General features: G+C 41.0%; 1 protein-coding gene across 1 annotated transcript in view; it reads right to left on the bottom strand.

Annotated features, from left to right (window-relative positions):
• Nucleotides 1–15,566, bottom strand: part of CES5A (carboxylesterase 5A) — an 86,172-nt gene that overhangs the window by 26,307 nt on the left and 44,299 nt on the right. Inside the window, 1 exon segment of the mRNA XM_060129795.1 lies at nucleotides 1,438–1,576. Coding sequence (XP_059985778.1) covers nucleotides 1,438–1,576 — 139 coding nt within the window.

The following is a 15,566-nucleotide window of genomic DNA, read 5'->3' as shown; positions in this document are numbered from 1 at the left end:
GAGGAGCTCTCCAGTCAGCCCACCAGGCACCCATATCCGCTCCCCATGCATTTGGGACATTCTTTCTTTAGGGAAATATGAATGTCTCACTTTCCTTTCCAAACAGCATCAGAGGTTTTTGTCTTTTGAAGAAGGCCCAGGATTAAGCATGTGGCTTCTGGCATACGAGTGCCTGGGTTTGATTCCCAGCTCTGCCACTGACTAGCTGTGTGACTTTGAGCAGCTTCCTTAACCTCTCTGAGGTTTGTTTTTCTCATCTGTAAGATGTGAAGAATGAAAGTATCTCGTTTATGAGGTTATCATTAGGTTTAAATAAAATTCTTCATCCAAAGTCCATAGAACAATGTTGGTATATTTCAAGTGCTCAGAAAATGTTAACTAAATGTCTTTGAACTTGTTGACCCACAGGAGGATGGAAATCACTGTAAGCCATATATGAGAGGAAAAGCTGCTTTTCTAAGACTTTTCCCTACTTACAGAGAAAAGAGAAGAGAGGAGGGAAAAATGGGAAGAGAAGTATGGAAGCTTTACTATACTGATTAGAAAAACTGGGACCAGGAAACATCAAACATTCAAATGGTATTATCACAATTTATATACTTAATAATAAATCCCTCCCCTTCTCTTTTTTAAGGTCATATTAGTGACTACAACTCTTGGGGCAGGAAAAGAGAAGAAAGCCACGGAGGAAAAAGGAGAGCTGGACAAAGCATTGGCTTTGACACCCGGATCTGCCACTTACTGTGTATATAACATGGACCAAGTCACTTATGCCCTTCCTGTGCCTCAGCTTCTTCATCTGTAGAATAGGTCCAATAATCCTCACCCACTGGGTTATTGTGGGGGTTAGATGAGATAATGAACTGTGCCTGGCACATAGTCAGCCCTCAATAGGTGTTGCTGTTACGATACAATAGAGCGAGTCTCCATTGCAGTGGCAAGGGGAGAGAGGGTGATAGAGGTTGTGGTTCAAAATTAGATGGTAGAATTACCTTCTCCACACTTGTACAGTGATCTTTCACATTCTTAAGTGAAACATTTCACATTCTTACCTGACTTTCTTCATTGAAAACAGAAAATTTGAAAAAGGCGTTTCTCCTCTTTAAAAGAGGATTTCCCAAGCTGAAAAATCAGAGTCCTTTGAAGCAGAGTCTTTTCTACATGTTTACAGACCATTAAATACCCAACAGAGGGGAAAAACAAAACAAAACAAAATCAAAGATCAAGTCACTGCCAATAAGGAAGCAATCAGAAAAGGAGATAAAGTAAATCTGTCATTAGAATGATTTTTTAAGAAAGTTATTGACATGTCAAGTGATTGCATTTCCCTTTTACCCAGTGGGGGCCTAGATCTGATTCCAGACATCCTGCCACTCTGCCTGGGTCCCAGGCCCAGAACCTGCCAACTGGAGCCCCCAGCAAGGCAGGTCTCCTTACAGGGAACTTGGAGCCAGTGTCCGCATGGGCCAGTGCATAGATGTTAAGGTACAGGCAGTCTTCCGACACGCTGAGTTTGGGATAATGCACCTTGAGAATGTGTTGATCTGAGAACAGCCACGCTGAGTTCTGGAGGCACCTTGAAAAAGGGAAGGAGAAACCCCCAGAGTTGCTGTCAGCAAACTTCCCTGGGAGGGACCAGTTCTTGTGACACACATCAGATTTACCTTTTACCATCAATGACCAGCTTAGAGCCTGACAGAGCAAGTCTTTAATAAATGTTAAGTTTAAAATTATGAATGTGCTTTTCTATCTAATTTGATAGTTAAAGGGGAGTTTTACTCAAATGTGGCCTGGAATAATCCAAACCCAGAAGAAATATTTGAAGTGATATTGGTTGAAAAACTGATGAAAAACATCAACCCACATATCTAAGAATCCCAACATATCCAAAACAGGATAAACACATGCACAAAAATTACACCTTAGCACATCACAATCAATTGCTAAAAACCAAAGCTTAAAAAAATCTTGCCAGCAGCCAAAGAATAAAATACATATTGGATTCCAGATGAAAACAATAAGAATGATGGCTAGTTTCATCAGAAAGAATGGAAGGCAAAAGATAACAAAATGATGGAAAAAAAAGCATTGTCACTGTAAAATTCTTTACATAGGGAAAATATCCTTCAAGAATGAAGAAGAAATAAGTACATATTCAGGAGAGAATACGCTACTGGCAGACCCACACTGCAAGAAGGACTGAAGGATGTTCTTCAGGAGATATGGAGTGACATCAGAGAAAACGGACTAGGGAATTCCAAGGGCCCATCCCTTAACAAAAAACATATATAGCAAATTCTACGTAACACAGCAGAATGCACATTCTTCTCAAGTGCCCATGGTACATTCTCCAAGGTATACCATTTGTTAGGCCACAAAACAAGTCTCAATAAAATAAAAAGGTTTGAAGTCATACAAAGTATCTTCTCCTACCACAATGAAATGAACGTAGAAATCAATAACAAAAGGAAATTCAGAAAATTCACAAATATGTGAAATCTAAACAAGATACTCTTAAACAACCAATAGGTCAAAGAAGAAATCACAAGGGAATTAAAAAATATTTTGAGATGAATGAAACCAAAGTACAACATATCACAACTTATAGGGTGCAGTGAAAGCAGTTTTCAGAGGGAAATTTATAGCTATAAATGCCTACATCAAAAAAGAAGAAAGATCCAAAATAGATCATTTAATATTCCACTTTAAGGGACTAGAAAAAGAAGAGCAAACTAAATCTAAAGCAAGCAGAGGAAGAAAGTAACAAATATCAGGGTGGAGATAAACAAAATAGAGAATAGAAAAGCAATAAAGAGAATCAATGAAACCAAAAGCTAGTTGTTTGAAAAGACCAAGCAAATTGAAAACTAATAAACAAAACAAAACAAGAAAAACCTTTTCCTAGATTAATCAAGACAAAAAGAGAAAAGACTCAAAATACTAAAATTGGTAATGAAAGTGGAAACATTACTACCAACCTTACAGTATATTATTCAGGCTGAAAGAAATGGATAAATCAAATATAATGCAAATGTATTATGGAGTTCTAAGAGGTACAAAAGTAAAAGATGTGACAAAATAGCACAAATGGGGGAGGTAAAGATAATTATGTTATATTAAGTTTCTTATACAGTGTAGTTAAAAAACTCAATAGCAGAGACCAAATAAATAAATAAATAAATAAGAATCATAGAAAATACTCAATTAATCTAAAAGAAAATAGGAAAGGGGAAACCACAAAAACAGCAAAAGAACTGATAGGAAAAAAATATATAGAAAACCAATAGTCAGATGATAGACTTCAGCCTACCCATATTAGTAAACATGCTTAATGAAAAGAGACTAAGCACTGCAATTTAAGACTGATTTTCAGTACATTCAGTACAGTAGATTTCAAGATGAGAATATCACCAGAGATAAAGAATATCATTTTTTTAGTGGATGAAAAAAAAAATACAGTGATCAGAAAGATATAAAAATCCTAATTGTGTATGTACCTAACAACAGAGTCTCAACATACATAAAGAAAAAATTGAACTAAAGGAAGAAATGGAAAAATGTTACAATCATAATTAGAAGTTTTAACACAGCTCTATCTATATAATTAATAAAATAATCAGAAAAAATCAGTAAAGATATAGATTTGAACAACAGTATTAAGCAATTTGACCTAATTGACATATATTAGATGGACAACCACAGATTATTATTTTCAGGTGCACATGGAACATTTACCAACATAGACCACATGCTGGGCCCAAAAGCAAGTCTTAATAAATTGCAAAGTGTTAAAATAATACAGAATACATTCCCTGACCATAATGCAGAAATCAATAACAAAAATATAATTAGAAAATTCCCAAACACTTGGAAATCAAGGAATACACTTCCAAATTACCCATGGGTCAAAAGAAAAAATCACAAGGACCAATTAGACAATGGAGCTCAGGGGTTGGTGGGTTTTAGATAACATAAGTGTATTGACATCATCTATAGGAGCATGCTTACTTGAGTGAGACTGTTGCTGATTGGTTGGCACTCAGAAGTGTGTTTATTAAAGTAAGTTTGCCCCTGATGGGCTGATTTTCAGAAGCTAGGAGCTAACAACAATTTGTTGATTTGCAAAAGCACGTTCCCTGAAGCAAGTTGTCATTGATCAATTGAACAAGTTTAAAACCAGTTCTGGTGGTGACTTGTTACCATAGCTACACAAAAATCAGTCTGTTAGTAAGTCTGTTAGAACATGTTCATTTTCAATATGAAAAATCAATCTTTTTCTACTAATGAAAATCAGAAAATGAAAACTTAAAATGCTAATTATAATAGCATCAAAAAAATCAAATACTCAAGAATATATTTAATGGAAGATTTGAAAGACATCTGACTTAAAACTACAAAACATTGCTAAGAGGAATTAAAGATTTAAAGAAATGGAGAGGTAAATCATATTCATGAATTCAAGGATTCAATATTATTAAGATGTCATTTCTCCCCAAACTGATCTATAGAGTGAATTCAATCTAAGTGAAAACTCCAGCAGTCTTTTTTTTTTTTTTTTTTGGTGTAAATTGAAAAGCTAATTCTAAAACTTATATGTAAAACCAAAGGACCTTTAAAAATGTTGGAGGACTTACACTACTAGAAATCAAGACTTACTATAAAGTTAACTTGGTCCCTACCTCATCACACACAAAAATTAATTTAGGACAGATCAAAACGTAAATGTGAAAACTAAACTATAAAGCTTCTAGAAGAAAATGTAGGAGAATAGTCTTATGGTCTTAGAATAGGCAAAACGTTCCTGAGAGAGGATACAAAAAGGTACACATCAGAAAAGAAAAAAGTGGACAAATTGGACTTCATCAAAATTTAAAACTTCTGCTCATCAAGAGATACCATTAAGAAAGTGAGAAGACAACCCACAGACTGGAAGAAAATATTCACTATATATATCTGACAAAGAAATAATATCTGGAATGTATAAAAATTCCCACACCTCAATGAGAAAAAGAAAGATTACCTAATTAAAAATAGACAAAAGACTTGAACAGTCTTCTTCTTTCATTTCATGAAAGAATCTATCCAGATAGTTAATAAGCACATGAAAGGGCACTCAATATCATTAGCCATCAGAGTAATGTGATTAAAACCACAGTATCATTACTTACCACCAAAAAGGTTAAAAATAAAAAATCCAACTATACAAAGTATTGGCAAGAATGCCAAGTATACATTGCTGGGAGGAGTTAAAATGGTAAAAACCATTTTGTAAAACTGCATGGCAGTTTCTAATAAAGTTAAATGATTGTACTCATAGTTGTTGGACCAATGGCTTCAACAGGGAAGGGAGCAGGGAGCTCGCAGCCCCTAGTCTGATATTCCCCTAGCCTTGAGAGTGGGTACTTTCCGTCTTATGCTCCCACTTTGAGCTTCAAACCATGACATCTAACCCCAGGAAGTTGCAGAGCCATGTCAAGGGAGAATAAGTGTTTCAGCCCCTATCAGAAGGAGGGGGTAAGGATCAGGAAGGAGCCCTTGGTAGATTTTGTCCATACCTACCTATATCCACAACTTTGGCATTAACTGTTCTTCTACAGTGAATCGGAACTTGGCAATGTGATTTGCTTTGGGCAACGAAACAACAGCAAATATAACACAAGCAGAGATTTGAAAAGTGTTTATATATTGGGATTTTCCTTTTCTTGCTGCCCTTTGAGACCCTGCCATCCCCATGTGTGAAACAGTCAGGCTAGCCTGCTGGACAATAAGCCTCACAGGCCCAGAGTCCCCATTGCGCCAACTGACAGCCACCCAACCCACACAGTCAGAGTCTCCTAGATGACTGGCAGTTGAACACAGATGCATGAGTTACGTCTAGCTAAAACCAGCAGAACTGCCTCAGTAAGCCCAGCCCAAATTGCTGACCCACAGAAACACGAGCTGAAAAAATGGTTATTTTTTTAAGCCACTATGTTCTGGGATGGTTTGTCACACAAAAATATATAACTGAGACATAAGTTTTTATGTAGAAGTTGGAGGCTACCATAACCAAAACCTAAAATTCATGAGACAGAATGTTGTGTCATTAGCATGCTCTTATTGTGTATGATAAGATAAAGGAAGTATGTGGCAAGGCAGAAAAAGAATCGATTCCTGCCAAGCATTTCAGTTCCAGACTATTGTTTCCAGAAGGCCAGGCCTCAGAGGAAGCAGAGAAGAGTGGAGAAGAGTGGAGAGGAGAAATCTATAAGTCCTAAACAGAGGGGGTCTGCATCGTGCTTCCCAGCTGGAGGCAGTGACTTGGGCCCCAAGGTGGAATGGTAATGTGCACCCAGGCACAAGACCCCACAAACCGAATCCCATGCCCCAAATATAACCCACAGAGGTCATGGATCTTCTGGGCCTGTAGGGCCACTGGATGATGGATGTTGAACCCTATGTGAACCAATGATTGAGAAGTAGATGGCCCTGCAAGTCTCTTACCGCAACCCATTCCCTGGCACTGAATTCCAGGGATTATCACCCAATCTCCAGAACTGGGTAGGGGGTTAGGGAACCGAGAAACAGTTCAGGCTAAATTCTCTCACCATTTGTGTAGAGTAAGGTCTCTGCATGCTAACTTAGCATTATAAACAATAAAGAACATTATATTTTTGTACTAAGTGTGAGGTAGTTACATAGCAACATTCTCTTTTACTCTCAATGACTGCTGTGGAAGTCAAACTTTAGAAGTTCAGCTTCTTGCCACTGGAGGAAATTAATTATTCAAATTATTTATCAGTGATCATATTAATATTATACAACCATTATGTAATATTTACTGGTTTTGTTATTATCATGGCTTTCACTGTGTAAAGTGTTTTACATACATTGCTTTATTTAATATTCCTACAATTATATGAAATGGGTATTATTACTTCCATTTTATACAGGAGAGAATTAAGGCTTAGGGGAGCTAAGTATTTAGTTCCCTGACTTCTAAGCCTGGGTTTCACCCCCTATCTTACATTGCAATTTGGTTTTGGAGGCAATGACTATGGCTGCACAGATTCCAAGAGAATTACAACTAGAAGGGATCTAGAGATGACCAAAGCCAACCTTCTCAACAGAGCAATGGGGCCACACAGGATTATAGGGGGTAGGCTGAGACCAGAACCCAGGTTCCTGACTGCTGACCACTGTTCTCCATGCAGATCCAGGGTGCCAATCTTACAATATGCAAGCACTGTGGACCAAAAGGGTGGCATGCATTGTCTCATTTAATACTCACGACAACCCTGGGAGATAGGGTTTATCTTCATTTTAAATCTGACAAAACTGTGGTTTCAAAAAGTTATTATCTTGCCCAAGGTCCTGGATGCTGAATGGCAGAGCCAGCATTTGAAAGTAAAACTCTATTCGAAAGCTTGTGTTTCAATTCCTAATCTGCCTGCCCAGGGTGGGTGGTACCCATCCCAAGGGATGGATTCACAGAGGTGGGTTTTCTGTGGGTTGGGGTCACGGGAGCATTCCCACATCCCTGTGTAAGGCCCGGCCTGCTCACTCATGTGCAAAGAGCTCTCATTCTGCTCTTCTCCAGCTTGTGTCTCCAGGGGACTGCTAAGTGTTCTGCTTGTCTGAAGCCCATGCCGAGAGCATCTACCTGCCACAGACTACTCCCTGCTGTCCTCTGTGGGAAACAAAGCACTTTGCTTGGAAGCAGGGGAGGGGAGAACCAGCAGGAAGTGGGACACAGAGGAAGTGATCTCTTCTTTATTCTGACCAAAGGCCAAGACACCTCCAAGGCTGGGGGGGGGGCAGGAGTTTTCAGGGAAGCGGAAGAAATGGTCCTGGGACCCTTTAGGTGACTCAGGGTCTTAGAGGGGGTCCAAGATGAAGGTTTGCTTTGTCTTTCTTAGGAGATGTCCATCAACACTCAAACTGAAGGGATGTGTCCTATGGAAGCCAGCTGTGATGATTAATTTTACGTGTCAGCTTGCCTGGGGTAAAGGATACCCGGATAAGCTGGTAAGACATTATTTCTGGGTGTGTCTGTGAGGGTGTTTCTGGAAGAGATTAGCATATGCATCGGTAGACTAAGTAGAGATGATCACCCTCACCAGTGTGGGTGGGCATCTTAGAAGTGGAGAAAGGTCAAATTTACTTTTTGTATGAGCTAAGACATCCATTTTCTCTTGCCCTCAGACATCTGAGCTTCTGGCCTTTGGACTAGAACTGGGACTTATGCCATCAGCTCCCCTGGTTCTCAGACCTTCAGACCCAGACTGAATTACACCACCAGCAGACAGCAGATCGTGGGACTTCTTGTCCTCCATAACCATGTGAACCAATTCTTACAATTACTCTCCTCTTATATATCTCTCTACATCTATCCTATTGTTTCTGTTTCTTTGGAGAACTGTGACTAATACATCTGCCTTAAACTGAAGAGGGACCAGGCAGGTCTTGGATGTAGCGATGCGCTCCCGGAATCCTCTCATTTCCCTGATGGAAGGATCCTAACAGAGCATTTCCTCTGAGCCTCTCAATGTACAACAGGGGAATCAAGACCCAGCATGGGGTAGTTACCTCTGTGTTTCCTTTTGGTTTAAGAGGTACTTACAGATGATAATGTGTCTTTACCATTAGGCTTTAGAAAGTTAATTTACTGTGCATAGCAGCATTATTTGTAAAAGTAAAAAGCTGAAATCAACTCAAAATTCTGACATGAGTAGAATAAATAAATGTATTAGTAGGATAAATAAATGTGGTCTAGCCATACAATGGAATACCATACAGCAATAAAAAAGAGTGAACTGCTACTATATGCCACGAAATAAATCTCTCCCAATGTCAAACTTAAAAAGTCAGACACAAAAGATTACACACTGCAGTAGTCCCATGATGTAAAGTTCAAATACAGTCAAGCTAATCAATCTATGGTGGCAGAAGTCAGAATAGTGGTTGCCTTGGTGAGATGGGCAATGACTGCAAGGCTTTGGGGTGCTAGGGATGCTCTATATTTTGATCTGTGTGATGTGGTTGCATGAGCAAAAATTTGTCAAAGTTTGATTTGTATACTTAGGATTTGTGCACTTTTCCACATACATGTTATAGGTTATACGTCAATAAAAATGTAAAAGCAAATAGTGGATATTTCCTGAGTGCATGCATGTAAAATCATGTGTAGATACATCCAGGAACTCTGAAAGGTGGGCCACAAGATGTTGAAAGTGGGTAGACCTTCAAAACAGGAATTGGAGTAGTTTTTATTCATACTTTTCTGTATTGTTTGAAACTTTATTTGTAATGAGCAGGTAGTATTTTTATAATCAGAAAAAAATGGTTATTTTTATTTGGGGAAAGACATAATTGAAGCAAAATAATGGCAAATAACACTTGAGAATAAAGGAAGAAGCCTCCAAATAAAGTATAATGGCTCATGGTAAACACTCAAAAAAAAAAAATCAGTGGAATGAATGTATAACCCCAGGAGGTTGTTTCAATAGACCAGCAAATTGAAATTCAGTGAGAAGTTCTCTGAAGCCTCGTCTCTAATTATGGAGGAAAGGTTTTACCCTCATAATGAGATATGTCCTTGGGGGGTACCCAGGGCCCAGGAGCCCCTGCCCCAGTCTAGCCAGGTCTCCACCACCATGGGAGAGGCTGGGGGCTTCCTGGGAAGAGGGTCTGAGCAAAGAGACTGGGGGCAGGGTGCCAACACTGAAATCGTCACACTCATAACCACGTTCCAAGAGAACACTGTGCACCTGGCACTGTGTAGGTACTTAAGTAGGTAATCTAATTTCCTCTTCTCAGCCATCCTGTAAGGACATCTTAATGGCTGCATTTTGTAAATGAGGAAGTAGAGGTTTGACCAAGGTCCCATAACTGGTGTGACAGAACCAGATGAAGGCTGAGACGGAGGTTCTGTGGTGAGGGCCTTGGAGGCACCTCATATGACTCAGTGTGGATCCAAATACACCAGATTTACTTCCTGCCAAGCCCCAAGGCTGGTCAAGCACAGAACAGGCTTGGCCTGCCTTTCTGAAGATCCTCATACTCAAGTACCCGCCCTAGGTCCAGACGCCAGCATCTCAAAGAGCCTGAGCGCCTGAGCCTGTTGTAGGGAAAAGACCGCTCAGTTAGGCGGAACAGAATAGGCAGGTCCTTTTCAGAACAGATACAGGAGTTGAGAGTATGTTCTTTCGTTGGCATTATGATGGAAGGTTTCCTGGAGAAGGTGTCCAAATGAGGATGCCTAGAAAAAGCAGCTTGTACTGCTACACATCCTTATGAAATGGGAGCTGGGAGCACTGAGAAAGTTGCTGACTAGCCCCCTCCTCTGCCTTTCCAATTAAAAATCTGACTTGGAAAGGGGACCCTGGACTCACATAGTGGTTTTGAGCTAAGAGACAATCAGGACTCTGAGTCTGTAAGTTTTTAAACTGTGTCTCCTGAAACACTGGTGTGTCAGAAGAGCCTCTGGGGCCACAGAGAATGTATCTATGTCACACTCCCTCCCATTCCCCTTCAACAGAGACTCTCACTTTTTAATTGTTTTATTAGATTAAAGCAGTGGGTCTCAACCAGGGGCAATTCTGCCCCTCTCCCCAGGGGACATGTGAAAATATCTGAAGAGGTTTTTGGTGGTCACAACTTGAGGAGTGCTACTGGCATCCGGTGAGTAGAGGCCAGTGATGCTGCTATCCAACCTGCAAGACAGCCTCACACAATTATCCTCCCCCAAGGTCAATAGTGTGGAGGTTGAGAAAGCCTGAACCAAACCACATGATATAGCCTATAGCGATTTCACATGATTCATATTGGGTTTCTATAGATTTAAATTTAAGAGAGAATTCCAAAGTATTCTTAAGTATTGCAAATCATTAATCAAATCCAAACTCCTGATTGCACAGATGGCAAGAATGTGGCCCAGAGAGGATAAGGGGATTTTCCAAGGTCACACAGCAAGTAAGCATGGATCCAGACCTGAAACACAGACCCCCTGCGTCCCTATAACCTTTCCTGTCAACACAGGAGCCTCCAACCAGACTCATTTCTCCAACCACAGGAAATGGCTTCTTTCCTATTTACTGCTCTAATGCCCTGCTCCAGGAGAATGTTTTAGAGAGAGCTGCTTCCCACCGAAAACTTGGAATGACATTCATCCAGAACTCAAAAGAAAATCTGTTTGCTTAAAAAGAAAGAAAAGGGGGAAAAAAAATAACCTTATTACCAACCTAAATGTCCACTGACAGATGAATGGATAAAGAAGATGTGGCACATATATACAGTGGAATACTACTCAGCCATAAAAAGAAACGATATTGAGTTATTTGTAGTGAGGTGGATGGACCTAGAGTCTGTCATACAGAGTGAAGTAGGTCAGAAAGAGAAAAACAAATACTGTATGCTAATGCATATATATGGAATCTAAAAAAAAAAAAATGGTACTGATGCACCTAGTTGCAGGGCAGGAATAAAGATGCAGACATAGAGAATGGACTTGAGGACACAGGGTGGGAGGGGGAAGCTGGGGAGAAGTGAGAATAGCATCAACATATATACACTACCGAATGTAAAATAGCTAGTGGGAAGCAGCAGCGTAGCACAGGGAGATCAGCTCAGTGCTTTGTGACCACCTAGAGGGGTGGGATAGGGAGGGTGGGAGGGAGGCACAAGAGGGAGGGGATATGGGGACACATGTATGCACATGGCTGATTCGCTTTGGTGCACAACAGAAACGAACACAGTATTGTGAAGCAATTATACTCCAATAAAGATCTATTTAAAAAATTTAAAAAAGAGCCTTATTCCCAAACAGCCATGCAAAGTAAGGCCAGCTGCAGGGAATTAAGTGAGATTAATACTCACTCACATTGATCAAGAGAGAAAAGGCGGATACGAAGCACATTGGGAGGGACAAGGCTTTGCTCTTAAGGAATAAGAACGTTGCCTCAGATGGACAAGGAGGCTTTCACTCTGAAAGAAGGAGCCCAGCGCCATTCCATAATAAAGCCTGTGCAGCGGTCTGCAATAGTCCAGGGGAACTTGTCCTCCAGGAAAAATGAAATTGCAATGCCACAGCTACCTCTGAGGGCTGAGGACACATAGCCTACAGCAGCGCTCTCCCTGTCAGAGCTGGGAAGAACCTTGGAGAACATCCAGGGGGGAAGAAGCAAGCCAAGTTGTGCAGATTTGGGGTGAGGAACAGGAGTCAAGCTTGCCCTCACTCTGCAGCCAAAAGCCGAGGCAGTTTGCACGCCAACTTGAATTTAACCTGCACACAGTCATCTTAGTACTAGGACACTTAAATCCCATCCGCCCAATACCTCACCCAAGTTTTGTTCAAACACTTCTCTAAAAAGTGCATCTGGGAAGTGCTCATTTAATCTCACATCCTCACTGTGTGATGGGGAAATTGAGGCACAAAGAAAGGAAGGGGTTTGCTTGAGTCAGGGGAAGTGCTGCTCACCTCTCCATCCAGGCAGGGAGGGAAATAAAGCCAGCAAGCAAATACCTTGTGGGCACCCTATTCAAAGTTTTGTTAAAAAAAAAAAAAAAAAAGCTTCACCACAGAGCTAAAATAAACTCCTACAGACACAAAATACACAAAGTTGCTGACCATACAGTTTGGAAAGCAGATTCCCCATCCTCAGTGAGGAAGCCTTCCCCTTACAAAATACATTGAGCCTAGGCTCTGGCCTCTCCAGATTTCCTATTTACTGAGGCCTCAGTTATTTCCCCTGGTGTGCTGTGTGCCAGCAACAACGGCTGCAATCACCTGCCAAGACCTGGATTCCCTCAGCTTCCCTCTGATGGTTTCCATGGCAAACACTTCCACCACCCATTTTATATGTAGGATTTAGGCCAACCCAAGGGCTTTCGGAATTGGTTCTTCTGACCCCACTAGTGTTGACCCTGTTTTCCTCTTATAAATCAATGGATTTTATTTTAATTTCAAGGCTTACAATGACATTGCAGCTGTTCCAGGATTGTCTGTCAGCACGTGGCTTCAGCAGCCAGCCGCAGCCCAAATTCCTCATCCTTGTTCCTTGCGGCAGAGGACGATAGGAGCCTTGGTGAGGACTGTAATGAGGAACAGGAGAGTTCACTTTCAGATGCAGCCCGTGCCCTTTGATCTTAACCTTTTTGATTGTGCCTGTGGCTGCCAAGCACCACTTTGATCCTTCACCTGCCAGAAGCCATGGAAGATTTTCAACATCCTCTGCTCTATTTAGAATGAAACAGAAGCTTCATCACCTGGCAGGCCAGGGCACCAGTGGCAGGGAATGAGAAATGTGAGCTCTACAATGGTGACTGGACACTTTGGGAGGTGAGGATCAACGGGACATGGAATGGGCAGTAGAAAATTTTCTTACATGCTGCCTTCTGTCCAGTTTGGCCAAGTCCCCAGGGGGGCTGTCTTCCACCCTCAGGTGGGAAGTGATGGCACAACTTCACTGGCCATCAGAACTGACCTCCTGAGGAACTTTCCATAGGACACATGAAGGCAAATGAAAGAAGAGATCACTTTGGTTTTACCTCTTAGTTCTGACTAACATCCTATGAAATCATTGTTTATTTAAACCTTCCTGAGAAGATATTCACAATGGAGTGGGGTTATCAGAGGCACCATCCACAGATGTCAGAGGCCTGGACTCAGTGGGGTTTGAAGGGGACTCAGGAGAAAAAAGTGTGGTCCTTGCCAGATACAACCTCACACCCTCTGATTTACAGGAAAACATAGAGGGCATCAACCAAAACTCCATCTTTACCTGTTCCTGAAATGCCACCCTTGGTGATTCCTTCTTTACAACACAAATGTGCCAGAGAGGGTAAGCGGTGGTAAAGCTCAAGACCCGCAGATGAGGAGACAGGTTTTTCAGACCAGAAGAATCCAGGTCAAGATGGAAGTAGTGGGAGGAGAGGGAAAGATGGGAGAGGAGCGATGAAAGAAAGATAAGGAAGAGAATGCAACAAAGACTAACTCTGCCTCTTTCACAATTATGACAGGGTCAGCCTGGGGAAGGGTCATTTTACATCTATCTAGTCATCAGTCTGAACTAAGACCCCTTAGGACACAGAGCCCTAGACCAGGACCTGTTTTAAAGGTACACAGAGAAGTTGCAGACCTACTGTACTTTCAGACCTGAAGCAAGAACCAAGTTCAACTCCTGAAGCCTAGAAGGGTCAGTGAACTCCTCATGCAGGTAGGAGACCAAAGTCAGGCTCCCAGACCTGAATCTGAGCTAAGGAAAGCTGTTCTCCTGTCTGGGGCTGTGGCCCATCCTAAACTGCTTATCTGAGATGGGTCTGGACAGGCATGGGACACTCTGGCAACCAGGACTTGTGATCTGCTAACTCAGTCACTTAAATTTGCAATATCCATACAGAATGAAACTTCACACAGACACAGACAAACATAAGGTCCGGATATGAACTGGGGGCCCAGGGAGCTGAATAAAAGCAGCACATACACACATACACAGACACACGTCAACTAAAGAGTGATGAGCACAGAGAGAAAAAAACCAAAAACTCACACACACACAAACAGCATCACAGAAAGGTAGCCAACAACCTCACCAAATCTGAGAATACATATTAACAGAAGAAAGAAGAAGGGGAGAACAAAGAAAACACTGACAATCAAACCAAAGGCAGTAAAAGAGGGGGAAAAAGGAAAAGCATGTAAAGTAGGAAATATAAAATAAGACTGCAGAAATAAAACCAATTTAACAGTAATCTTAATAAATGGAAATGGCTTAAACCCACTTATTAAAAGTTGGGGGTTATCAGATTGGACTTAAATCTAGCTATATGTAGTTTATAAAAGACATGCCTGAAACAAAATTTTAAAAGAATGAAAATGAAAGTGTAGAGAAATATGGCATTTATGCTGAAAACCATGAAAGGGATAAGGATGGATGCTCTATGATTAAAAAATCCAGCAAGAAGTTAATGTAACCATGAACTTGTACACACCCAATAACATAGCTTCAAAATATATAAAGTACAACCTGACAGAAAAATCAGGGGGAAACAAGTTTTCTGATAGAAAACTATGGGGAAATTGAAAAATCTATACTCATAGTGAGATGATTTGAACACAGCACCTGCTAAATAAGGAACCCAGACTCACTCACCCCAGAGTGAGGCCTCTCATGGCTGAGACTGAGGAGAATTAAAAAAACAAAACAAACCCTGGAGAATAGGAGGTTTCGGTCTTTAATTTCTCTATGGAGATGAAGGATTGACTTGATCATGAGAAGGGTCCAATCCAACTCACTGTGGTTTCATTGAAATTTGAAGCCAAAGTCCAAGCTAGCAATGAAATGTGGCTGTGCTTGTGTTTTCTCTCTGTTAACCTATTTCCTACCAGTCCTGGAAGAGGAAGGGCACCAGGATGAGTGAAGAACTGAATTGGAGTCTGGTAGAACCAGTCTTTCCTGATGGCAGAGTGGGGAGGGAATTTATGAGCTTTGTAGAAGATGTGAGAAGGCCAAGAGACGAGGATCACAAAGCACCAAGTGTATATTCACTCTGAGATGATAACTCCTCCATTCCCAGGCCTCTTAGAG

Source organism: Lagenorhynchus albirostris, chromosome 19 (assembly GCF_949774975.1).
Source record: "Lagenorhynchus albirostris chromosome 19, mLagAlb1.1, whole genome shotgun sequence".
Lineage (NCBI taxonomy): Eukaryota > Metazoa > Chordata > Mammalia > Artiodactyla > Delphinidae > Lagenorhynchus > Lagenorhynchus albirostris.
This window is presented reverse-complemented; position numbering and strand designations above follow the sequence as displayed.